The sequence below is a fragment of the Coregonus clupeaformis genome, chromosome 30 (genome assembly GCF_020615455.1).
Source record: "Coregonus clupeaformis isolate EN_2021a chromosome 30, ASM2061545v1, whole genome shotgun sequence".
Lineage (NCBI taxonomy): Eukaryota > Metazoa > Chordata > Actinopteri > Salmoniformes > Salmonidae > Coregonus > Coregonus clupeaformis.
Genome location: NC_059221.1, coordinates 22,525,319 through 22,551,723, shown reverse-complemented (window position 1 = coordinate 22,551,723; position 26,405 = coordinate 22,525,319). Strand labels below are relative to the sequence as shown.

At 41.7% G+C, this 26,405-nt stretch overlaps 2 protein-coding genes across 7 annotated transcripts; one reads left to right on the top strand and one right to left on the bottom strand.

Moving 5' to 3' along the window:
• Window positions 1-1,731: 1,731 nt before the first annotated feature.
• On the bottom strand, window positions 1,732-17,015 carry LOC121545628 (serine/threonine-protein phosphatase 4 regulatory subunit 2-A-like). 3 transcript variants are annotated; one of them, XM_041856327.2, is made up of 10 exons: window positions 16,874-16,962; window positions 16,180-16,261; window positions 8,124-8,205; window positions 7,734-7,904; window positions 7,532-7,625; window positions 7,138-7,175; window positions 6,894-6,968; window positions 4,168-4,308; window positions 3,814-4,061; window positions 1,732-3,496 (listed from the first exon to the last, which is right to left on the bottom strand). In XM_041856327.2, the coding sequence occupies exons 2-10, from the start codon at window positions 16,235-16,237 to the stop codon at window positions 3,144-3,146; spliced, it is 1,260 nt and encodes a 419-aa protein (XP_041712261.1). In that variant the 5' UTR covers window positions 16,238-16,261; window positions 16,874-16,962; the 3' UTR covers window positions 1,732-3,143. The 3 variants fall into 3 exon arrangements, with proteins under 3 accessions (XP_041712261.1, XP_041712259.1, XP_041712260.1); XM_041856325.2 differs by lacking the exon at window positions 8,124-8,205 and having other exon boundaries at window positions 16,874-17,015; XM_041856326.2 differs by lacking the exons at window positions 6,894-6,968; window positions 8,124-8,205 and having other exon boundaries at window positions 16,874-17,015.
• LOC121545629 (eukaryotic translation initiation factor 4E type 3) lies at window positions 16,999-26,395 on the top strand. Of its 4 annotated transcripts, none has more exons than XM_041856330.2 (8): window positions 16,999-17,015; window positions 18,223-18,389; window positions 22,725-22,797; window positions 23,015-23,109; window positions 23,198-23,273; window positions 23,374-23,440; window positions 24,538-24,693; window positions 25,029-26,395. In XM_041856330.2, exons 2-8 carry the CDS (start codon window positions 18,226-18,228, stop codon window positions 25,073-25,075), a joined length of 678 nt encoding a protein of 225 aa, XP_041712264.1. In that variant the 5' UTR covers window positions 16,999-17,015; window positions 18,223-18,225; the 3' UTR covers window positions 25,076-26,395. The 4 variants fall into 4 exon arrangements, with proteins under 4 accessions (XP_041712264.1, XP_041712263.1, XP_041712265.1 ...); XM_041856329.2 differs by lacking the exon at window positions 16,999-17,015 and adding an exon at window positions 17,046-17,187; XM_041856328.2 differs by lacking the exon at window positions 16,999-17,015 and adding an exon at window positions 18,057-18,141.
• The last annotated feature ends 10 nt before the right edge of the window (window positions 26,396-26,405 follow it).

Below are 26,405 nucleotides of genomic sequence, written 5' to 3'. Positions count from 1 at the left end.
TTCACCAGTGCTGGCCCAGGTGATATTTAAGAGTGGCCGGCCCAGTGTGCTAGTTGGCTTGAGCGATGTGGAGGGTTAACACCATTCGTTGGCTCTCCCTAGTTTTGATTTCTAAAAAAACAATCCTTTATCAGATCCACTTTATGGTTTGCTTCCTGTCTTTTAAGTTTGGTGTGAGAATTATTTTGTTTGCCTCTTGGGAAAATGTAGTGGGCGCTCATGGTGGGTGTCTTTTAGGGCTCAGTTGTTGTTGCTAGTGAACACCCCCATGAGTGTCTTTCATAACCCCTTACTAGAACACCACGTTTCATTTAGGTTGTTAGTGAATCTTTGTTAGTTCCGACCTACACGAACGTGACCAACGATGTGACTGAAACAACAACCAACTTTGCTGCCATTCATGTGTAGGCTAGCGTGGACACTCAATTTGATTGTACTCATTTGATTTGAGTTTGAGTGTGTGGTTGGAGGCATGTATATTTTTTGTATTTTACCCCCTTTTTCTCCCCAATTTCGTGATATCCAATTGCGATCCAATTACAATTTTGTCTCATCGCTGCAACTCCCGAAGGTCGAGTCATGTGTCCTCTGAAACATGACCCGCCAAACCGCGCTTCTTAACACCCGTCTGCTTAACCCGGAAGCCAGCTGCACCAATGTGTTGGAGGAAACACTGTTCAACTGACGACCGAAGTCAGCCTGCAGGCGCCCGGCCCGCTACAAGGAGTCGCTAGTGCGCGATGAGCCAAGTAAAGCCCCCTGGCCAAACCCTCCCCTAACCCGACCCTGGGCCAATTGTGCGCCGCCCTATGAGACTCCCGGTCACGGCCGGTTGTGTGACAGCCTGGGATTGAACCCGGGTCTGTAGTGACGCCTCAAGCGCCACTCGGGAAGCCGGTTGGAGGCATGTTTATTTAGACTAAGAAAAACTTTAATAAACAATGACAACACTGTCATGATGATCTGAGCCTTGCGTTTGGAAAACCAGTGTCAGACTTTCGGCTGTCGCATATGCACCTCCACTGACTTCACTCACTTTTGTCTAGTCGGTTGCTTCAGCCTTGCCACTCAAACGAGCCCTAGGTCTACCTAAAGGTTAGTTACAATGTCACCTACATGGGTTCCTCCTTTTTGTTTGCAAATGTTATGAATCATAGAGGCCAGGCATTTGGTAATCCCTCTAATTAGGTGATGCTATTTATAGGACCTTACTTGATAACCTGTGTACACATGTGCTCTGCTTGAGCCATAATTAGCCCAAGTACATCAACATGAAAATATATTTTTGTATTCCATGGCTCAGTAGTAGGCCTAACATATTTCACCAGTTGAATGTCTCCAAATACTCCTTGTTACATCTTTGTAATGAAGACAAAAGTGATGGGAAAATCCTGATGTAAGAAACTTTAATCAAATAGTGACTATGTAGGAGGGTGAGCTACATAAACCCCTATGAGACTGACTGTCCTTGTTTCCTATAGTAGAGCACTGTTGACAGAACACATACCCCTGCCTAGCATTTCTTGGCTCATGTAATGTGCTGACTGTGTTTCATAAGGACAGGGATAAGCATCAGCCTGCTATGCATGAGTGTCAAGGCCATTTAGAGATACTGTCATAACAAACGCTTTCTCTGAAAATGTACAGATAAGGATGTGATGTATTCAAATGATGTAGCCATAGTTGGCAAAAGGTATGACTTTCTTGATACAAATTAAGCATACCTCACACTTAAAATGTTAGCATTTATTGCTTCATATGAATACGGTGTTGAAAGCCCAAGCATTCAGAGACTGTTTCACAAAGGCAGTGAACATGTAAAATCCTAATATATAAAAAAGGACAGTTGCAGAAACAAGTAAAGATATGGCAGCCAGTAAACGCTCAAAATCAAATCAAAACAAGCTTCTTGTTATACCATGTGACAGCAGTACCGATCATTTTGTGATTTAAAGTTTAATTTAGTTGATATGGATGTCTGAAGTTTAAGAAAGATGCCATTCAATTAAAAAGATTGAGAATTAAATGCCATGTTTTCACATCTTTTGATTGAAGATGCAGTCCGGGATCTTAAGCACAACAAATTAGTAACATTTGGATTAGTAACATATCATATGAATACAAAAATGTAAAGCAGGACGTAGCATATCATACGAAATGGATGACGCTGCACACAAAAAACAAGGACCCGTTTTGGCTCATGCGCACCACTTTCAAAACAATTATACAAAAGTTCTGGACCATTCATTTAAATCTGACAGAAAAATACCATCTCAGCCAAAAAAGAAATGGCAAGCAGTTTTGTAACAGTCTGAGGTTTGAGGTTGAGTTTTGAAGTATTTCTCTTAATTTCTGCTTTGGCTACAAATACAACAGGACAAGTTAACAGATGAGCTTTTCAAAGTGAGATTTTCACTGGACAGTTTAAAGCATTTGGTTCACAGCTATATCTGTATTGTTCAATCATAGAACATGAGGAGGATCGGTTGCAATCCATGGTTTCTGTATGTTTACTTTGCAAGACTAGCAAACTTGCAGGGCTTCCAGTGGGTTTATGGTACAGATGTCATGGCCAGTTCTCTATACTTTACATTTCAAAGTGAGGAAAAATACCACACCAAAAACAAAACATAGCTGTAAACGGTCACTTTACCCAGGGAAAACCCAAGGCATCCCACAGATCCAGAGAACCTAACTGGGCCGGCCAACATGAAATATTTACCACAGATGAAGACCACAACAAACACTGAATAATGACTGATCCTTCTACATCACAATGTTAACCAAGCAGCTTTGGAATTGGCGTCTAAAATAGCAGTACATATTAAAATGACAGTGATACAGGAGAAGAAAAGAAAAAATCAGGGTGATAAAGGCATTTAATGTGTAAATGAATGCCACAGGCTTGAAAAAAACCTAGCTGAAGGGGAACTTTAAATAACGTTTTTAAAATCGGACTGATGCGTGGCTGTCAGGAGGTGGGTGGGTCATAAGGCGTGAAGAGACCCGAGGGTGAAAATCCTGAGGCCTCACAAAAAGCCCCCCTGTCCTGGGAGACTACAAGTCCACAGTGGTAGAGATCTCCTGGGTGTGGAACAGTTACAGTATCATACAGTGTAAAATAATGTTGGGTGGCCCTCAGGTTAGTCCTGTTCCATGGGCTCATCTGCAGTCTCTGGGCTTTCTGAACTGTTTTCTGCTGCAGCGCCCTCTGCCAACGACTCAGCTTTACTGCTGGGAGAGGCAGATGGGACAGGCTCTTCACTGGGTGCTCCCTCCCCATTGCTGCTACTGCTACTGACTGGGTCGCTGCAATCCCCTTCCCCCTGTTCCTCTAAACTTAAATCTTTCCCTGACTGATCAAGCTGCTCCTCTGACTGGTCCATGGTGCTGTCACTTTTTAGACTGTTAGTAGGGCCAGACTCGGCCTCTCTCTCTGATGTCTCCGCCGTCTCTTCCTCATCAAAGGGCTCTTCTGTCTGAGTGCTGGAGGGCTCTGGAGGACAGAAGGCAAGAATACCATTACAGCCTTCCATAAATCAATTAATCCATTTTAGCAATGTTATTATTGGACCCATGTCAAACTTTCCCTTTCACAATCTTAGGCTGTGTTTAGACAGGCATCCCAATTCTGATATTACTTTCCACTAAATCGGTCTTTTGACCAATCAGATCAGCTCCGGAAAATATCTGATGTGAAAGATTTGATTGGCCAAAAGACTAATTAGTGGAAAGAAGATCAGAATTGGGCTGCCTGTGTAAATACAGCCATATAGTGTAATTTAAAAATGCCCCATTGTTCAAAAAAAGTACCATGATCGTCTGTGGTGAGCATATCAGCAGACTTGTCTTTTTCTTCCTCAACAATGTCCGTTGACGATTCTGGCATGTCTGCTGAGCTTTGGGCAGGTGCAGGACCAGACATCTCATCTTCATCCATGTCTTTCTCAAACTTCAGCCTCTTGACTGAATGGATCTCTGCCTCCGTTGCATCCTCTTCTGGATGCTTGGTCTTCATCAGACTGGTTTTTGTGGCATCACTTTCCGATACCGAGGAATCACTAAAGAAAGCGTCAAAACATCAGATAACCAGTTGCTCTAGGTCTTATGTAACATTTACAGTGTGTTCTGCTGACAGTCACCTGGCTTTCACACAATGCTAGTTACCTGACAACATGCTCCTCCTCTTGTTCTGTGAGTGGTTCCTTATCGTCTGTGCTGTCAGGGAGACCGTTTGTAGCCAGAGAGGTGGATAGCAATAGCTTTGGTCTGTTCAGTGGCCTTGGGGTGCCTGGTCCATTTATATTCCTACCATAAGGAGAGAGGAAATAATCTCTATATGCAAAATCCAACACGCTTTCATTCAATCATATTGTTGCAATTGAATCGAATTATACACGTAACATGTAAAGTGTTGGTCCCACGTGCTGAAATAAAAGTACCCAGTACATTTTTGTCCAGAAATGTGTTTACATCCCTGTTAGTGAGCATTTCTCCTTTGCCAAGATAATCCATCCACCTGACAGGTGTGGCATATCAAGAAGCTGATTAAACGGCATGATCACTCCACAGGTGCAACTTTTGCTGGGGACAATAAAAGGACACTAAAATGTGCAGTTGTCACACAACACAATGCCACAGATGTCTCAAGTTTTGAGGGAGCGTGCAATTGGCATGCTGACTGCAGGAATGTCCACCAGAGCTGTTTCCAGATAATTTAATGTTCATTTCTCTACCATAAGCCACCGCCAACGTCGTTTTAGAGAATTTGGAGGCAGACCACGTGTAACAACGCCAGCCCAGGACCTCCACATCCAGCTTTTTAACCTGCGGGATCGTCTGAGACCAGCCACCCGGACAGCTGATGAAACTGTGGGTTTGTACAACTGAAGAATTTCTGCACAAACTGTCAGGAACCATCTCTGGGAAGCTCATCTGCGTGCTCATCATCCTCACCAGAGTCTGACTCCTGACTGCAGTTCAGTGGGAAAATGCTCACCTTCGAATGGCCACTGGCAGACTGGAGAAGTGTGCTCTTCACAGATGAACCCTGGTTTCAACTGTACCAGGCAGATGGCAGACAGAGTATATGGCGTCGTGTGGGCGAGCGGTTTGCTGATGTCAACGTTGTGAACAGAGTGCCCCATGGTGGCGGTGGGGTTATGGTATGGGCAGGCATAAGCTACGGACAATGAACACAATTGCAATTTGAATGCACAGAGATACCGTGAAGAGATCCTGAGGCCCACTGTCGTGCAATTCATCTGCCGCGATCACCTCATGTTTCAGCATGATAATGCACAGTCCCATGTCGCAAGGATCTGTACACAATTCTTGGAACCTGAAAATGTCCCAGTTCTTCCATGGCCTGCATACTCACCAGACATGTCACCCATTGAGCATGTTTGGGATGCTCTGGATTGATGTGTACGACAGCGTGTTCCAGTTCCCGCCAATATCCAGCAACATCGCACAGCTATTGAAGACATTTACATTTACGTCATTTAGCAGACGCTCTTATCCAGAGCGACTTACAAATTGGTGCATTCACCTTATAGCCAGTGGGATAACCACTTTACAATATGTTTTTTTCTTTTTTTCTTTGGGGTGGGGTAAGGGGGGGTAGAAGGATTACTTTATCCTATCCCAGGTATTCCTTAAAGAGGTGGGGTTTCAAGTGTCTCCGGAAGGTGGTGAGTGACTCCGCTGTCCTGGCGTCGTGAGGGAGCTTGTTCCACCATTGGGGTGCCAGAGCAGCGAACAGTTTTGACTGGGCTGAGCGGGAACTGTGCTTCCGCAGAGGTAGGGGGGCCAGCAGGCCAGAGGTGGATGAACGCAATGCCCTCATTTGGGTGTAGGGACTGATCAGAGCCTGAAGGTACGGAGGTGCCGTTCCCCTCACAGCTCCGTAGGCAAGCACCATGGTCTTGTAGCAGATGCAAGCTTCAACTGGAAGCCAGTGGAGTGTGCGGAGGAGCGGGGTGACGTGAGAGAACTTGGGAAGGTTGAACACCAGACGGGCTGCGGCATTCTGGATGAGTTGTAGGGGTTTAATGGCACAGGCAGGGATCCCAGCCAACAGCGAGTTGCAGTAATCCAGACGGTAGATGACAAGTGCCTGGATTAGGACCTGTGCCGCTTCCTGTGTAAGGCAGGGTCGTACTCTCCGAATGTTGTAGAGCATGAACCTACAGGATCAGGTCACCGCCTTGATGTTAGCGGAGAACGACAGGGTGTTGTCCAGGGTCACGCCAAGGCTCTTCGCACTCTGGGAGGAGGACACAACGGAGTTGTCAACTGTGATGGCGAGATCATGGAACGGGCAGTCCTTCCCCGGGAGGAAGAGCAGCTCCGTCTTGCCGAGGTTCAGCTCTCAAGAGGAGAGAGACAACATTCTACAGGCCACGATCAATAGCCTGACCAACTCTATGTGAAGGAGATGTGTCACGCTGCATGAGGCAAATGGTGGTCACACCAGGTACTGACTGGTTTTCTGATCCACGCCCCTACCTTTTTTTTAAGGCATCTATGACCAACAAATGCATATCTGTATTCCCAGTCATGTGAAATCCATAGATTAGGGCCTAATTAATTTATTTCAATTGACTGATTTCCTTGTATGAACTGTAACTCAGTAAAATCTTTGAAATTGATGCATGTTGCGTTTATATTTTTGTTCAGTGTAATAACAAGAAGATAAACTACACTGCCATCCACTGTATGACTAGCATATTTGGTAGGAGTAAGTTACTAAACCTTCTCCCCCTATGTTCAGGGATCCCTGGAAAGAAAGACTGCTGGGTTTCATTGGGGTTCTCCACCCGTTTTATGTTATAAAATGTAGATAAATTGCATAACTGAACATCAACCATTGACAAGTAGGTAGCTCTCACCTTCGTGAATAAATAGAGGTATTGCCAGGGAACATCACTCCATTCATTCTGTTTACACTGGTTGCCCCATTTTTCCTTTAAAAGAGGCAGAGTGAGTCAGCAAATCCAACTGACTGTTAGCCTACCCAAAATGATTTGATAGACAGCTTTAAAGCTGATCCCAACTTTAAAAGTATGTTTTGCTATAAAACACTTTTAGACATAAGCTAAAGTTGTAGGTAGAGAAACATGACAGAAAACTTACTCTGATGTAGGATATACACAGCTGACCACCATCACATTCTGCAAAATATAAACAGTACCATCAATCTCCAAGCATGATATTGTATGCTAACACAAGCAATTCTAACTTGTAAAAACAAAAATAACTGCCATGCGAGAATGCATTATTAATTCAAATTAACACAAGGACATGTATCTGTCACATGGGTATCCTTAATAGGGAGAGTACCCTGGGGGCATATTCATTACGCTGATTCTGTTGCAAAACGTTTCTTAAACGGAAGCAAACTGAACAAAAATGAGGAAGAACCTACCTAAATTTGTCCAATAGAAACTCCCATTTTGGCTAAAGATAACACCCCATATTTAAAAAACCCATTATGATAAACAATCTCAGAAACAGTGATGATACTTACCTTCTCCACTCCCCTGAGGAACTTGTCTGTTCCAGTGTAGTTCCTCTTAGGTTCAGTAAGTAACTCACACAGACGCTGGATGGTGAACGGAATACTGGAAAATATAGTCAAAAAGGTATACACAAAGACATACCAGTAAAACAAGCATTAAAGGGAGACTTTTTATTAGATGTTTCAGCACTGGACAGTGGAGGACACTCACCCGTTGTACCCATCTACAATTTTGAGAATCCTTTCCTTCATCTCTTCAAAAGGAATGTACTCCACATTAGGATTCGCTGGCCCTCGCTGGTCTGGCGTCGAGGTTCTGAAGTCATCCATTACTTTCTCAAGTTTAAACAGGAAATAACTTTTGAACTGTGACCATGAAATCCTGGAAGAGATGGGAGACCAAAAAGTTATCCTCTAGGTCCAACACCTGAGGGGTATCCTACGAAGCAGGTTTGAGGAGTTAGTGAGGTAACTTTGGTCAACTGAGTTCAACTCGGGATAACCAGTCATATGAAAGTGGCACACCTTTTAGCCAGGTAAATTTGAATGGCAACGAATCCTTCAGAACTAACCTTCTCTGGGGCAGGCTAACGCCACTTACTCTGAATGAAATGACTGAGCCGTGAGTTGAGGACCAATGAAATCAGATTCCCTCCCTCCTGCAAAGACTGCGACTTCATTCCCTTCATTTGAGGAAGACGACTGATTAAGAAAATATTTAATCAAATATTTGTGTAAAATAATAATGTTAAAATATATCACATAGTAATGACAGAAGGCATTTTAAACTTCACGCAATGTAACACCAAAGACAGCATTAACTAGAAGTCATAAAATAAAGATGGCACTTCTAAAAGCCTATTTCACACCACAGCCTGCTGAATTTGCAAGATAACTTAGTTAATTTTGATTTTAGCAAAAAATGAAATGTGGCACTGACTCGCCCATGGATTGAGGTTTCATCATTGCTTCAATGAAGAGTTCGGCGTTCGACTAGCCATGTACGACATGCACGCGCAGTTATAAGCCTGCTACAATTTGTGGCAGGCGGACAAGCAATATCCACCGTCACAGTATGGATGAAGCCGAGGACTTGTCGCAGACTAACAACACCACCACTCTTGTCAAGACGGTGCAACAGCATCTACTTCCTAAGACGGCTGAAGAAATCTGGCATGCTGCCCCGGTCCTCTGCAAAACTACTGCACCATCGAGAGCGTCCTGACTGGTTGCATCATGGCCTGGTACAGGAATTGCTCCGTCCACAACCGCAAGGCCCTCCAGTACGTCACTGGGACCGTGCTTCCACCCATCCAGGAAATTACTCGAAACGGTGACTGAGGAAGGCATGCAGCATCATCAAGGACCCCCCACACCCCAGCCACGAGCTGTTCTCTCCTTTACAGTCAGGCAGACAGAAAGTATCGGAGCATGAAACTGTCCCTGAGCCTGTTGGTATCTACAAGCCATCAGAGTGCTGCACACTTGAACTGGACTGACCACCTGCTCTGATTCTCTGCACACATCACAACAGCTGCTACCAGACTTACTATACTGATCGATTTATACACTTGCCCCCCATCCCCAATACACATGTAAAATATTGCATTATAAATTGTGCGTTCCTGTATTATACTTATGCTAAAAAACGTATATTCTACTGCCATTTACTTTGTTTGTATTCTTACTTTTGACTATTTCTTATTGTTGTTGCATTGTTGAGAAGGAACCTGCAAGTAAGCATTTCGATGGGCGATGTAGGCCTATACCATGCATATCCCATACATACGACTAATAAAACTTGACACTTGAAGCCTGAGCTGGAATGTGAAGCTAACTGAAGCTGGTTAGCTTTAGAAAAACCTGAGTAGATCTAGCTTGCTTCGTGGGATCCCTCTCTGGTTGCCTAGCCCATTCATAGACGCCAACTACCTTTAGCGCCTATTGATGAAGGTACAGTGGCTTGCGAAACTATTCACCCCCCTTGGCATTTTTCCTATTTTGTTGCCTTTCAACCTGGAATTAAAATAGATTTTGGGGGGGATTGTATCATTTGATTTACACAACATGCCTACCACATTGAAAATGCAAAATATTGTTTTTAAATTGTGAAACAAACAAGAAATAAGACCAAAATAAAAACAGAAAACTTGAGCGTGCATAACTATTCACCCCCCCAAAGTCAATACTTTGCAGAGCCACCTTTTGCAGCAATTACAGCTGCAAGTCTCTTGGGGTATGTCTCCATAAGCTTGGAACATCTAGCCACTGGGATTTTTGCCCATTCTTCAAGGCAAAACTGCTCCAGCTCCTTCAAGTTGGATGGGTTCCGCTGGTGTACAGCAATCTTTAAGTCATACCACAGATTCTCAATTGGATTGAGGTCTGGGCTTTGACTAGGCCATTCCAAGACATTTAAATGTTTCCCCTTAAACCACTCGAGTGTTGCTTTATCAGTATGCTTAGGGCCATTGTCCTGCTGGAAGGTGAACCTCCGTCCCAGGCTCAAATCTCTGGAAGACTGAAACTGGTTTCCCTCAAGAACTTCCCTGTATTTAGCGCCATCCATCATTCCTTCAATTCTGACCAGTTTCCCAGTCCCTGCCGATGAAAAACATCCCCACAGCATGATGCTGCCACCACCATGCTTCACTGTGGGGATGGTGTTCTCGGGGTGATGAGAGGTGTTGGGTTTGCGCCAGACATAGCGTTGTCCTTGATGGCCAAAAAGCTCAATTTTAGTCTCATCTGGCCAGAGTACCTTCTTCCATATGTTTGGGGAGTCTCCCACATGCCTTTTGGCGAACACCAAACGTGTTTGCTTATTTTTTTCTTTAAGCAATGGCTTTTTCCCGGCCACTCTTCCGTAAAGCCCAGCTGTGGAGTGTACGGCTTAAAGTGGTCCTATGGACAGATACTCCAATCTCCACTGTGGAGCTTTGCAGCTCCTTCAGGGTTATCTTTGGTCTCTTTGTTGCCTCAGATTAATGCCCTCCTTGCCTGGTCCGTGAGTTTTGGTGGGCAGCCCTGTCTTGGCATGTTTGTTGTGGTGCCATATTCTTTCAATTTTTTAATAATGGATTTAATGGTGTTCCGTGGGATGTTCAAAGTTTCTGATTTTTTTTTATAACCCAACCCTGATCTGTACTTCTCCACAACTTTGTCCCTGACCTGTTTGGAGAGCTCCTTGGTCTTCATGATGCCGCTTGCTTGGTGGTGCCCCTTGCTTAGAGGTGTTTCAGACTCTGGGGCCTTTCAGAACAGGTGTATATATACACTGAGATTATGTGACACTTAAAGTCCACCTGTGTGCAATCTAACTAATTATGTGACTTCTGAAGGTAATTGGTTGCACCACATCTTATTTAGGGGCTTCATAGCAAAGAGGGTGAACACATATGCACACACCACTTCTCTGTTATTTTTTTTTTTGAAACAAGTTATTTTTTTCATTTCACTTCACCAATTTGGACTATTTTGTGTATGTCCATTACATGAAATCCAAATACAAATCCAGTTAAATTACAGGTTGTAGTGCAACAAAATAGGAAAAATGCCAAGGGGGATGAATACTTTTGCAAGACACTGTATCTTCTTCCCGGGGGCTTTTGTTAAGAGCCAACGCTTGCTCTAAAAGTTAACAAGCATCGCTTGCGGTACGGTTTTGGAAACATAAGGAACACATTTTTCATATCAGCGAGAAATAATTTTCAAAAAACAAAAAGGTTAAAATTACTACACACCTTTATAGGGTTAGGGTTCCCACACAGCCATATCTCCATGTTACCACGTGTCAGGGTTTCCGTTAGCCGGCGATAGTCGGCTTTGGTCAATCAATTTTTTGAAAAGATGATAAATTTTAAAAAACTGTTGCTGGCCAAAATGACCAGGAGAAAGAAAAAATATAAAATCAGCTTTTTATTCATTGATGGAAATACCAGTCGATGTAAATATATTTGACCATCATGCTTATCGGTCTATAGGTTAATTTGCATCATTTTGTGGAATAATTGTGTGTGTATGTTATTCATCATGCATCGTATTTATCCAACACAATTTTGAGCAGGATTTCTCCTACCATTTCTACAGTTCTGTGTGCCAGTTATGGTTTTCATATGCGCAAATGTGGAACAGTTTCATTTCAATAACGTTTTTGTTTCTCAAAATCATTGTCACATGGTTAATTATAAAAATCTTAATTAAAATGATAATCTCAAAGTTAAAAAGTAAAGCCTCTGCATTATGGACACATTGATACACCGTGATCCATTGGCGGCTAAAGAAATTAGCACATGGAACTCATAGCCTATAGGCCTACTGCTGCCTGTGGCCTATAACTTCCATTGCTCTTTCACACCGAGGATTGGGGATTATAGGGGGATATTGTCGGAAAGATTTTTCAAATAGCTTACTGTGAGGAACTATAGTTTCAATATACTGTATTATCATTTGCAGTGGATGTTAAAACACTTTCCTACATTCCCTCGCAGAAGGCATGATACTGCATGCTCAGGTGCACAAGCTCCCTCAACATTATCAGGACAGAGACACCAGACATGCTCAATGCTCACATGGAGCATTCCAAACAAAAGACAATAAAAAAATGTTTACACATCTCGTAAATTATGGTTATGAAATTAACCAAAACTTGTTTCTCACAAGTGTAGCAGGTTGTGAACTCTGCAAACAATGTTTCCACTCCGAGAATGGGAACGGTAATGCATCTATTAATTACAATCATTTAACAGAAATTAATGTAACCAAATGACGGGGATTAACAGTACATTTACTACTGGTGACATATGGAATGGGGAATTGATCAACAACAATAAAAATGGAGGATTCAGGGGAAAACAATTGACAATGAATGCACAAGAATTAGCGTGAGACAGCTGAGCCATTCTGGAGAGAGACTTGTCTATATCTTCGCCATACACCCCTCCCTTTCTTCTTGTCTCAACATTTTAAATTGTACTCAAGACGCATTATCTTCACACATTTTAGATGCTTTTCACTAGCTAGGGTTCCAGCCAATTGGTTACAGACTTTCATGTGAATATTCTAAAATCTGCATAAAAACACATTCTCATGTGTTTCCATCAAATTGACTTGTTGTAGATAAAAGGCTGTGCGTGATGATGTAGTGCACATAAAACTACATTTTGCGGTTAAATTCCCATGTACCAAATAAAAGTTACATTGGTTTCCATCGCATTTTCAACTACTGATGGTTGTCACAAAAAAAAATATATATATAGCAAGTTATATAGCAAGTGTGCCCACTCTGGTATTGGCACGTGCACTCTAGCCAAAAGCACTATCTGCACACTGTTGGCTAGAGTGCACATGTAGCCTACATGAGATGATATGGACAAGAGCAAGATTGGAAAAATATAAAAAGGCAGCCAAGTGTCGATTATCATGTCCCCATAATAAGACCCTAGATATTTATGGGAAAGGAGCGTCAAGCTCATCACCTTGCACTTTCACCACCCTGTGAAGTTCATCAGAACTTATTTTGTCTGTAATTTAACAAACTGCATGCTTTCCCAACATGTCGTAGTGGGAGGACCACATGTCATTGCACGACTCAAAGTTTACTTCGATTTGATGTTATTATATCAATATTTGCTCATTAAAGCGTTTCCACTGACATTTCTTGCATAATTAAAGAGCTCACCTTGTCTATCGTATTTTGTCGACATTTGGAAAGTTTACCGAAAAAATTTATGTTTCCATTACATTGTTTTTATCCGACGTACTTTACTCGCATAAAACGCCTGGATGGAAACCTTGTTACTGACAGCTGCAACTCAATTATCAGCTAGGCCTATTGCCACGCGCACTGCCCAAATTGCAGGTTTCCCAAATAGGCATAGGCCTACGAGCTTGTGATTTGAAACAATACACAGCAATTTTTTTAAGAAGCCTATGATCCTCGATTCCTCTGTGGCGAAGTCATGCTTTCTGTTGAAATATTTTGAATGATTTTATTCATTTCTGTATAGACAGGAGTAATTATATAATTTTGGCAAATGTATTTCCATTTACTTCCATATTGGGCCCACCGCTATGCCATTTCTCTCCTGTTCTACTGGTTTTCTTATCAACTTTCATTCGTTATCCAGAAGCCAAAGGCACAATCCTAGTCATATTAGCAACCCATCCTAGTTGTTGCATCTTTAGAGTCCCCCTCTTTCGAACAGAGATGTTCATCTGTCATATATGGAACCACTATCAGGTGCGCTGTTTAGAATGACATTTTCCCACAAATTGCATTTTGGCAAATGTTTGAAAATTACATTTTATTGGCTGCTTCATTACATGAGTTACATGTTCTGTTAAGACGCATTACCATAATCTAAATGTGATTTGTCATTCTGAGCACCGTGGGTGGACACCCTAATGGGTTATGTACCCAATGCATATGCGTCCGGTAAATTTCTTAAATGTCTGGTAAATTTAAATCTACCCGGTCACGTTGTCCAGCACCACATTTTCCTAATGGAAACCTATGCTGCGAGTGTTTGCGGAAGACCGACTGCTCCGAACAACTGTGTGTAAGCATAACTGGGACAGGAAGTGTAGTTCGTCAACTGGAGGCACACAGTGTATTGATCTGTGCAAATATGCTACAGTAAAGTGTATATTTTTTATTTGAAAGAAAACCGTTTCGCAAGCGCTGATTGATGTTTGTAAACGTTAAAACACAGGGTTAGAAATGTAGTTCACACAGAGCCTGCCTTGGGCGAAGCTAACCACTGAAAACCCTACGGAGAGAAGGGTTTTCGAGACCAACTGGTAACCTATCCAACTGATGGAGCCTTGATGTTGTGATATCACTCTTGGGACCACATGATCTCGACTCTCAGTTCAATTACATTACACATAAGAGTCATTGGACAAAGGGGTCTTCTGTAGGAGAGAGTTTTGTTAAGAGCCGCGACGCTCGGTCTGAACATTAAGACGCATCGCTTGCGACACGGTTTTGGAAGCATAAGGACTTATCTTTCATATTGACGAGAAATTATTTTAAAAAACAAAAAAAGGTTTGATTACTACACACCTTTATAGGGTTAGGGTTCACACACGGCCATATTTCCATGTTACAGCCCTTGTTTACGGAAAACAGACAGAAGATCTGTGCTTATTAGCCATCTGCGTCTCCGAACATCTATGTGTAAATGGAAGACAGATGCCACAAACGTGTTGTCACTTAAAAATAGTGTTGACTGCAACTGTGTTTAAAAAAGTGTACAGTACATCTGCAACTGTGTTAAAACAGTGTACAGTACGTCTGTATTTTGCATTTGTGAAATTATTTTGATGTGACAACACACAATCCATTTTTTCCTTTCCCCCTTCTGATAACCAGGTGGCGAATCGCATCTCTGCATGTCTGGCAGACATATCAGTGTGGATGTTGGATCACCACCTCAAGCTGAACCTCGGCAAGACGGAGCTGCTCTTCCTCCCGGGGAAGGACTGCCTGCTCCATGATCTTGCCATCACGGTTGACAACTCCATTGTGTCCTCCTCCCAGAGTGCAAAGAACCTTGGCGTGACCCTGGACAACACCCTGTCGTTCTCCGCTAACATCAAAGCGGTGACCCGATCCTGCAGGTTCATGCTCTACAACATTTGGAGAGTACGACCCTACCTTACACAGAAAGCGGCACAGGTCCTAATCCAGGCACTTGTCATCTCCCGTCTGGATTACTGCAACTCGCTGTTGGCTGGACTCCCTGCCTGTGCCATTAAACCCCTACAACTTATCCAGAACGCTGCAGCCCGTCTGGTGTTCAACCTTCCCAAGTTCTCTCATGCCACCCCGCTCCTACGCACACTCCACTGGCTTCCAGTTGAGGCTCGCATCTACTACAAGACCATGGTGCTTGCCTACAGAGCTGTGAGGGGAATGGCACCTCCTTACCTTCAGGCTCTGATCAGATCCTACACCCAAACGAGGGCACTACGTTCATCCACCTCTGGCCTGCTAGCCCCCCTACCTCTACGGAAGCACAGTTCCCGCTCAGCCCAGTCAAAGCTATTCGCTGCTCTGGCACCCCAATGGTGGAACAAGCTCCCCCATGACGCCAGGACAGCGGAGTCACTGACCACCTTCCAGAGACACTTGACACCCTACCTCTTTAAGGAATACCTGGAATAGTATAAAAGTAATCCTTCTACCCCCCCCCCATTTAAAAAAAAAGTGGTTGTCCCACTGGCTATCATAAGTTGAATGTACCAATTTGTAAGTCGCTCTGGATAAGAGCGTCTGCTAAATGACGTAAATGTAAATGAGGGATTTTATATTTCTAGAACCATACCGCAATTGAGAATAGACATACTTTTAGATGGTGTATTTGGCCGTTTGTGCTTCCAGAGCCAATTTGCCCTTTAAAAATGTAAGGTCCTTGGACTAAGGTATAATGTAAGGCTCCTTTAGTCCAATATTGGGCTAAATTCAGTCTCCTCAAACAAGACCTTGGTTTTGGTAGCATATCCATAAAGACATTTCAGCAATATGACTATCCATGTGTTGTAATTTACCCATTGTGTAATTTACCAGCCTGTGTATTTCTATACTGCATTGACACATTGTCCATTCAATAGAAAAGTGACTGGCACTTGAGGCTCATTTCTCAGACACTCACATCGTTTCTCCCGTTTTGGCGACATGAGACAGAAGTTGATCCAGGGCAGGACAGGCATCTTTCTTCCCTTTCTTCTCAAAGTCTGAACGTAGATAAATGAAAATAGAAAACACTTATTCAAGTATGTGCAGCGTTGTAGTCCAGGCAGGGTACGCCGTCAGGAAGAATTAGCTTCACGGCAACCACCGGCGCTACGTAGCTAGCAAGCTGCAACCATATAATTAGAATAGCTACTAATTTAGTAACTTCATAGGTTCACCATGGCTGCAACTACCACATTCACCACTAAATAACGCTAGCTAGCTAGTTAACGTTAGTAGCAAAGAGCGAGCTAGTTAACTAAACTAGAACACTTAGCTAGCTAGCTATGGTCAACACAAGCTATAGCGACCTGCTAACTAGACTAGGTACAAAGTGTCCTTAAGTGGATGAAATAGCTTCAAGTCAACACACATTCACATCAATATTGAATTATACGTGTAGTTACGTTATAAAAAAAAAAGAGGCCTAGCGAGCTAATAATTTCGACTGCTAGAGTTAGCTACAAGCTAGTTAACTAGCCAAGTTATCCATCCATCCAACGAGATAGCTAGCTAACTAGAATATATGCGGCTACAGTAAGTTTGTCAATTCCAATGTAGCTAATCATGTAACGTTACAAATACGGAAAATCAGCTAAAGGAAGTTGATTTACCCGTGAAAGCCTCCAAAAGTGTGTCGATTTCCATGGTTGTAACGTCAACTAGCCTATGGCAACCAATACCCCCTACAACAGCGACAGGAAACAGAAAAAAACGACCACTAGCTTCCTTAGCTAGCAACAACAACATATCCAGGTAACACACTTGCTAGCTACACACTCTTCTTCTTCTTCTTCTTCTTCTTCTTCTTCTTCTTCTTGGCGGTCAGCAAACAATCGTTAGAGGTGCATGCCGCCACACTACTGTATGGGTGGTGAATATTAGAACAACATTTCCACTGTACGCGCGCGGCACCTAATCTGAAAATGTAAGTATAAACAAAAACAATCTAAATTAATTTATAAACTGTGTGGTTCGAGCCATGAATGCTGATTGTCTGACAGCCGTGGTATATCAGACCGTATACCATGGGTATGACAAAACATGTATTTTTACTGCTCTAATTACGTTGGTAACTCGTTTATAATAGCAATAAGGCACCTTGGGGGTTTGTGGTATATGGCCAATATACCACGGCTAAGGCCTGGCCCAGGCACTCCACGTTGCATCGTGTGTAAGAGGAGCATACCTTACATTTACATTTTAGTCATTTAGCAGACGCTCTTATCCAGAGCGACTTACAGTTAGTGAATACATATTTTTTTATACTGGCCCCCGTGGGAATCGAACCCACAACCCTGGCATTGCAAACGCCATGCTCTATCAACTGAGCTACATCCCTGCCGGCCATTCCCTACCCTACCCTGGACGACGCTGGGCCAATTGTGCGCCTTAGCCGTGGTATATTGGCCATATACCACACCTCCTCGGGCCTGATTGCTTAAGTATAATGAAGGGCATGCTCCATATATCCCTTAACCTCTCCTTAAACCCAAAAAGCAAGGGTACTATCAAACATTTTGTAGTAAGGTATTATTAAGGATAATTTTCCTGATATCCCATATGCACTTAAATTAAAAAAAAATACTGACCAACAATTGAAATTAAGGTATGTTTAATGGGTGCCCTTTTGCTTTAAAATTACGGAGATTTAAGAGGCCAATTGTGTAATTTAAGGACGATTTAATTCATATTAAGGGGTATTGGCATGGTTTAAGGGAAAATGAAGGTACATTTAATACTAATTTAAGGCAGTCCTGTTTCCTAGTGTGAATCTCGCCTATGACAAGAACGTTTAGCCTGCAGACAGATAGACGTCATCATTTTACTGTTGTTGTGAAGCCAGACCTGTGAAGCGACGAATGAGTCAGCAGTCAGCAAAGTAGGCACTTTACACCTATCAAATCAAGAGGTGAAACGAGATATTTTAAAAACAATCAAATCGATTATTTTTACAACCCAGGAAATGGCCGTTCCTGCTGTCCCAAACATGCAACTGAACAACACAGTAAGTCAAAACTCCGCAGTACGTAACATCGATATTGACGAAAGAGAATTGGAGAACATCACGAACAACGATGGAAACGGCACCCTCCCATTACATTCTCCGTGGACTTTTTGGCTTGATAGGTAAGCTCACCATTTTATCATTACATGGACTTGATGGTGATTCTTTCTATGATTTGTTTTCATGGGATGAGTTTGTATGAACTCAACTGCATTTGGGATAGCTAGCTAGCAAGCCTTGCCAAAACAAAGGAGTCTTGCAAGTTGCAGACAGTGCATGTGTATAACGCCACAATAGTTATAATTATTACACTATAGCCTGTGTTTTCACAATCACTGTTTCTTATTCCTCAGTTGATATAGTGCCATGCAATGTACCGTTAGTTAGAAAATGTTCTCAAAATCTCAGTCTTAGGCAGGCTATCAGAAATTGTATTCATTGTAAAACTTCAGATCACTGCTTCACTGACTATTAGCAAATATGATTCTATTATGGGAAGTGTACACATGACCTGCTGGAATTGGACTTTGTCTATTTTTATCAACACTGTGAGTACTTGTATATGGGGCAGAGCTTGTTTACCTCTGCTATGTAACCTGTGTTAAGACCTTGGGTTGGGGAAAGCCCGAGGCCCTCAACACTGATTTGTTCTAAATATTTGTTATACAAAACAGTTTTTCCTGAATATAGGCATAGGGGTGAAAGTATTTATTTCCAATCTCAAGACTAAAAGTTAAATCATAGGCTAGTCTGTTTTTGTTTAGGCTTCTGCCATCCATTGACTCTGTAATGTGGATACCTTTTCTCTGTCTTGGTTTTCATTTAGACCTAGCTTTTTTACAGTATAATCAAAAACTGTGATGGATGTCACAATAATGGACATAGATTTTGCTTATACAGATCTTTCTTTTCATTGTGTTCTTATTGAAGTTATGTATATCAATGAAAAAAGTATTTGCCCCCTTTCTGATTTTCTCTATTTTTACATATTTGTCATACTTAAAGTTATCAGATGTTTGACCAAAACCTAATATTAGATCAGAGGAACCTGAGTTTACAAATATTATGTCTGGCGTAAACCAAACAACAAACACTGCATTCCACAGTAAGAACCTCATACCAACGGTCAAGCATGGTGGTGTGATGGTTTGGGGATGCTTTGCTGCCTCAGGCCCTGGACGACTTGCCTTAATAGAAGGAACCATGAATTCTGCTCTGTATCAGATAATTCAACAGGAGAATGTCAGGCCATCCGTCTGTGAGCTGAAGTGCAGCTGGGTCATGCAGCAAGACAATGATCCAAAACACACAATCAAGTCCACAGGAAAATGGCTAGAAAGCAACAAATATGAAGTTTTGGAATGGCCTAGTCAAAGTCCAGACCTAATCCCAATTGAGATGTTGTGGCAGGACTTGAAACGAGAAGTTCATGCATGAAAACCCACAAATGTTGCTGAGTTAAAGCAGTTCTGCATGGAAGAGTGGGCCAAAATTCCTCCACAGTGACCTGAGAGACTGATCAACAACTACAGGAAGCGTTTGGTTGGAGTCATTGCAGCTAAAGGTGGCACAAGCAGTTATTGAGTGTAAGGGGGTAATTACTTTTTTCACACTGGCATTGGGAGTTATATAAGTTTGTTTATTAAATAAGTATGTCATTGTTGTGTTATTTGTTCACTCAGGTTCCCTTTATCTAATATTAGGTTTTGGTTGAAGATCTGATAACATTCAGTATCAAAAATATGCAAAATTAGAGATAATTAGAAAGGGGGCTTTTTCACAGCACTGTATGTGAACACCCCTTCAAATTAGTAGATTCGGCTATTTCAGCCACACCCATTGCTGACAGGTGTATAAAATCGAGCACACAGCCTTGAAATCTCCATAGACAAACATTGGCAGTAAAATGGCCTTACTGAAGAGGTCAGTGACTTTTAACGTGGCCCGTCATAGGATGCCACCTTTCCAACAAGTCAGTTCGTCAAATTTCTGCCCTGCTAGAGTTGCCCCGGTCAACTGTAAGTGCTATTATTGTGAAGTGGAAATGTCTAGGAGCAACAACGGCTCAACCGCGAAGTGGTAAGCTACACAAGCTCACAGAACATGAGCGCCGAGTGCTGAAACGCGTAGCGTATAAAAATCTCCTGTCCTCGGTTGCAACACTCACTACCGAGTTCCAAACTGCCCCTGGAAGCAACGTCAGCACAATAACTGTTCGTCGGTAGCTTCATGAAATGGGTTTCCATGGCCGAGCAGCCGCACACAAGCCTAAGATCACCATGCGTAATGCCAAGCGTCGGCTGGAGTGGTGTAAAGCTCGCCACCATTAGACTCTGGAGCAGTGGAAAACGCTTCACCATCTGGCAGTCCGACAGACAAATCTGGGTTTGGCGGATGCCAGAAGAACGCTACCTGCCCGAATGCATAGTGCCAATTGTAAAGTTAGGTGGAGGAGGAATAATGGTCTGGGGCTATTTTTCATGGTTCGGGCTAGGCCCCTTAGTTCGCTACAGCATACAATGACATTCTATACGATTCTGTGCTACCAACTTTGTGGCAACAGTTTGAGGAAGGCCCTTTCCTGTTTCAGCATGACAATGGCCCCGTGCACATGCACAAAGCGAGGTCCATACAGAAATGGTTTGTCGAGATCGGTGTGGAAGAACTTGACTGGCCTCCACAGAGCCTAATCTCAACCCCATCGAACACCTTTGGGATTAATTGGAAAGCCGACTGCGAGCCAGGCCTAATCTCCCAACATCAGTGCCCGACCTCACTAATGCTCTTGTGGCTGAGTGGAAGCAAGTTTTGAAAGATCTTGATATACAGTGCCTTCAGAAAGTATTCACACACCTTCACTTTTTCCACATTTTGTTGTGTTACAACCTGAATTTAAAATTGATTACATTGAGATTTTTGTTTCACAGGCCTACACACAATACCCATTAATGTCAAAGTGGAATTATGTTTTTAGAAATTGTTACACATTAATTACAAATGAAAAGCTGAAATGTCTTGAGTCAATAAGTATTCAACCCCTTTATGGCAAGCCATAAGTTCACGAGTAAAAATGTGCTTAAATCACATAATACATTGCAATAAATAGTGTTTAACATGATTTTTGAATGACTACCTCATCTCTGTAACCCACACATACAATTATATGTAAGGTCCCTCATTCGAGCAATGCATTTCAAACACAGATTCAACCACAAAGACTACGGAGATTTTCCAATGGCTCGCAAAGAAGGGCACCTATTGGTAGATGGGTAAAAAATAAAAAAGCTTACATTGAATATCCCTTTGAGCATGGTGAAGTTATTGATTACACTTTGGATGGTGCATCAATACACCCAGTCACTACAAAGATACAGGCGTCCTTCCTAACTCAGTTGCTGGAGAGAAAGAAAACTGCACCATGAGGCCAATGGTGACTTTAAAACAGTTACAGAGTTTAATGGCTGTGATAGAAAACTGAGGATGGATCAACAACATTGTAGTTACTCCACAATACTAACCTAAATGAGAGTGAAAAGAAGGAATCCTGTACAGAATTACAAATATTCTAAAGCATGCTGTTTGTGAAAAGGCACTAAAGTGAAATTGCTAAAAATGTGGCAAAGAAATGAACTTTTTGTGGATAATAAGTCAAGAGGTATGAATACTTTCTGAAAGCACTGTAGGCAATATACCCTCTAATTTGATCATTGTGGAAATTCTGTGCAATTTCCAGCCCATGTTTACTGTGAACACTGAGGCTATACCCGCTTTACGTTACAGTTTTAACAGTGGCCATGTAAGTTACTGTGGCTATTTGATCATAATGTAGGCCTACCAGAGTGGCCTACCATCAAAAACAATGGAGAAAATGCATCCCATAACATTTTATCATGTCCCCTGTAGCTCAGTTGGTAGAGCATGGCGCTTGCAACGCTAGGGTTGTGGGTTCTTTCCCACGGGCGGCCAGTATGAAAATGTATGCACTCACTAACTGTAAGTCGCTCTGGATAAGAGCGTCTGCTAAATTACTAAAATGTAAATGTAAGTCCCTGCCGCAATGTTCCAATATCTGGTGGAAAGCTTTCCCAAAAGAGTGGTGCTGTTATAGCAGCAAAGGGGGGACCAACTCCATATTAATGCCCATGATTTTGGAATGAGATGTTCGACAAGCAGGTGTCCACATACTTTTGGTCATGTAGCATACGTCTCTGGCCAAGAGAGAATGCAGTCAACTTAAAACGGGTCAGTCAGTCTTGTTTACTGCTGGGCTAGAGTCCTGTGGAAAGGTGTTGACACCTGATCTTCTCCGACCTGGCTGCTTTGAGCACTGCTGTACCAAGGCTTGCTATAGGTACAAAAACAAAACAGGTTATTTTAGGACTGATAGATCTTGCCGGATGCAGAGTTATATATAGATGAAATTAGATATTTATGTTTTGTTTGGATCTTTCCTCCAGATCTTTACCAGGAACAACCGCAGCAGAATGTGAATCAGGTCTGAAAAAAATCTACACTGTGCAAACAGTTCAGGTAAGGTTTCTGTGTTAGTTGAGAGGTTTAAGATAATTGCCACATCATGATAAAAAAAATAATAAAATAAATAAATAAAAAGTTTTACAAGATAAATACACATGTATATCTTTATGTTATGTATTTGTGTTTATCAATAATAATGCAGTAATAAAGGCAACACTATGAATTTGATAATTATGGTAAAGATCCAATTGTTCCTCATATTTTTGAATAGACCTTTTGGAGCGTGTACAACAATATACCTGGAGTTTCCAGTTTACCACTGCGATGTAGCTATCACTTAATGAGAGGAGAGAGAAGACCACTCTGGTAAGACGAAATAATCATAATTCTATGTGTAAATGGTATGACCTTTCATTTACTCTCGTTCTTGCTATGCATTTTCCATTTCATCCAGGGAAGAAGAGAGTAATGCAAAGGGGGGAGTTTGGAAAATGAAAGTACCCAAAGAAAGCACTGTAAGTACAATAAAGGTAATACGTTATGTTTTAACCATTCATACCATATTTAATTTATGTTTGTTGAGTAAATGTGTGTACTGGTAACATACTCAATGTGTCTTCATTTCCCCAGCCTGCTGTATGGAAGGAGTTACTGTTGGCCACTATTGGGGAGCAATTCACTGATTACTGTGCTTCAGGTAAGTGTGAAGAGAGAGCGCATCATGTGCAGTGTCTTTCAGACTCCAACTGTGGGTTTAGGTCTACATGGTCTTTTGTCAGCTTGTACAGTCATGAAGAATTAGTCAGTGATCACCAACGATGATGAGGCAGCTTATAGGGAGGAGGTCCAGGACCTAGCAGTGTGGTGCCAGGACAACAACCTCTCCCTCAACGTCAGCAAGACAAAGGAGCTGATCATGGACTACAGGAAACAGAGGGGCGAGTACGCCCTCATCCATATCAATGTGGCTGTAGTGGAGCAGGTCGAGAGCTTCAAGTTTGTCTGTGTCCACATCACTAAGGAATGAACATGGTCCACACAGCTATGAAGAGGGCATGACAGCGTATCTTCCCCCTCAGGACATAGGGGTGCTGCAGCACCAGTCAAAAGTTTGGACACACCTACTCATTCAAGGGTTTTTCTTTATTTTTACTATTATTCTACATTGTAGAATAATAGTGAAGACATCAAAACTATGAAATAACACATATGAAATCATGTAGTAACCAAAAAAGTGTTAAACAAATCCAAATATATTTTAGATTTTAGATTGATGACGATTTTGCACACTCTTGGCATTCTCTCAACCAGCTCCACTTGGAATGCTTTTCCAACAGTCTTGAAGAAGTTCCCACATATGCTGAGCACTTGTTGGCTGCTTTTCCTTCACTCTGCGGTCCAACTCATCCCAAACCATCTCAATTGGGTTGAGGTCGGGTGATTGTGGAGGCCAGGTCATCTGATGCAGCACTCCATCACGCTCCTTCTTGGTCAAATAGTGTGTTTTGGGTCACTGTTGAAAAACAAATGATAGTCCCACTAAGTGCAAACCAGATGGGATTCCGCTTTTAGTCGTTATTGTTATTCACTGTGTATGTATTCCTGTGGTTTGCGAAGCATGTAACAAATACAATTTTATTTAAATCAACCATACAGTAGAAGTCTGAAATGCCATGAACATCCTGTCATAAAGAAAAACATACAACTTTACAAGGGACGGAATATTGTATCTCAAAATATTGAAGGGTATTGATGTATTTATCTGAAATGTTTTCTTCTCTGGTTGTGTTTCAGAGGATGAGGTGGTTGGTGTTAGTGTCAGCATACGAGACAGAGAAGATGTTGTTCAAATCTGGAATGGAAATGCCTCTTTTGCTAACGAAGCAAACATCCTAGGACGGATCTATGAACTTCTTCCACAGATCACTTTTAAGGCAGTATTTTATAAGCGTGAGTACTTTCTATCTTGGATGACATTCACATGCCAAGATAAAAACAAGTAGACTAGAGTACATGCTAATTCACTCCATCAAAACAACCTTACTCTTCCCTTACTGTTGTCATTTACATTTTACATTTTAGTCATTTAGCAGACGCTCTTATCCAGAGCGACTTACAGTTAGTGAGTGCATACATTTTCATACTGGCCCCCCGTAGGAAACGAACCCACAACCCTGGCGTTGAAAGCGCCATGCTCTACCAACTGAGCTACAGGGGACTATCATGTGTCTGATGAATGAGCCTATTGATAACTCATGAGATTATTGTGTTTATTTCTATTTCAGCACATGAGGAGCATCATGCCTTTGAAGGAGGTCGCCCAAGACATTAGCATGCTTTGCACATTTTACACTTTATGTAGTTTTTGGTCTTGGAAATTGACTGAATTGTCCCCTCATCTGAGCTCTACTGTCTTTTGTAAATGTGTTATACAATTACTTCCGTTTGGGCAGACAGAAAATGTAATAGCTGGGGCTTCATTTTAGGATGACTGATTAACATGTTCTTTAGTGTTTGTTTTTTATACAAAGATATTTTGCTAAACCTGAAGAGAACAATAGTTGATCATGTATACCTACATTTTTTTTACCACATTTGTTCTCAACAGTGCAATTTTACCAGAGCCTTTTAGTTGTTATCACGGGTTCCAGATCTCAGAATATATTTTCAGTATGTAAGGGATTTACATTGTTCCCTTATTCTAGAATGAATGGAGAGTATTTTCCTCAAGCCAGTAATATTCATACAGTTTTATGCAAAAATATTGCACATCTCAATGTTTTTTTGTTTGGTAGTTTTTGTTGTTTTTTGGGGGTGGGGGAAAGAAAGCTGTTAACTGTTACTTGTTGTTAGATTTGTAAAGTGACACCAACTTTTGTACAAAAACAAAATCAGAAAATGGTACCAGAAATAATATATGCAATAGTTTACCCTGAGTCTTTTTGTAATAGCAGTGGGTCATTGAACAAACACACTCAATATTTTTTCCCGCAATGCACAACAAGCCTTTTTCATTATTACTGTAATGAACAGGATCTCTATTACTGTATCTTCAGTTCACTGATGCTGATTTCTAAGTTGTGTTCATTATAAGCTCCACGAAAGGGGTTTAATCAATAAATATTACATTTCTATCATGAATATTATTCTCATTAAAGTCTTACAAACTTGAAAAGAAACCCTTTTTTAAATTTAAAAAAATGTATGGTGTATGAACCATGCTTTGGGTTGAATGAGTACTTACTTCTCTTTACCAAAGACCTTTCTAACCTTCTCTGTCGTGTGTGAGTGCATGTTCCCTGCCAAGCTTTGTAACCTTGTAATTGTCATCAGATGCTGTCTCTTTAGTTGATCAATGTCATTCTCTGTGACTCAGGTCATCCATGTTCAAACACTAAGATTATTTGTTTCTCTCTAGGAGACTAATCAATCTTACATAGGGTATGTAGCTGGGCATTGTTGCTATTTTTAATGAAAGTATTTGTTTTAGTAAGATGAGATCTCAACTGATTGTAAATCTCTGGAATGGTGCCTTGCATTCCCCTAGGGTTTAATTATTTAATGTTGTTTATTTTCAACAAATTTAACCAGTCAAAATGTAATGTATTTTTGCTGATAAAAAAAAAAGCAAAACAATAATGCTAAACATTTATGTATGGTCT

Excerpts from the sequence above, each read along its gene's own strand:
- LOC121545628 (XM_041856325.2), bottom strand. The coding sequence starts at position 17,009 with ATGTTGTTGTTGCTAGCTAAGGAAGCTAGTGGTCGTTTTTTTCTGTTT. Across the intron at positions 6,969-7,137 it reads TGTGTATATCCTACATCAGA|GAAAAATGGGGCAACCAGTG; the intron begins GTAAGTTTTCTG and ends CCTCTTTTAAAG. Across the intron at positions 4,062-4,167 it reads GAGGAGGAGCATGTTGTCAG|TGATTCCTCGGTATCGGAAA; the intron begins GTAACTAGCATT and ends CGCTTTCTTTAG.
- LOC121545629 (XM_041856330.2), top strand. The coding sequence starts at position 18,226 with ATGGCCGTTCCTGCTGTCCCAAACATGCAACTGAACAACACAGTAAGT. Across the intron at positions 23,274-23,373 it reads GCACTGTAAGTACAATAAAG|CCTGCTGTATGGAAGGAGTT; the intron begins GTAATACGTTAT and ends TCATTTCCCCAG. Across the intron at positions 23,441-24,537 it reads CACTGATTACTGTGCTTCAG|AGGATGAGGTGGTTGGTGTT; the intron begins GTAAGTGTGAAG and ends GTTGTGTTTCAG.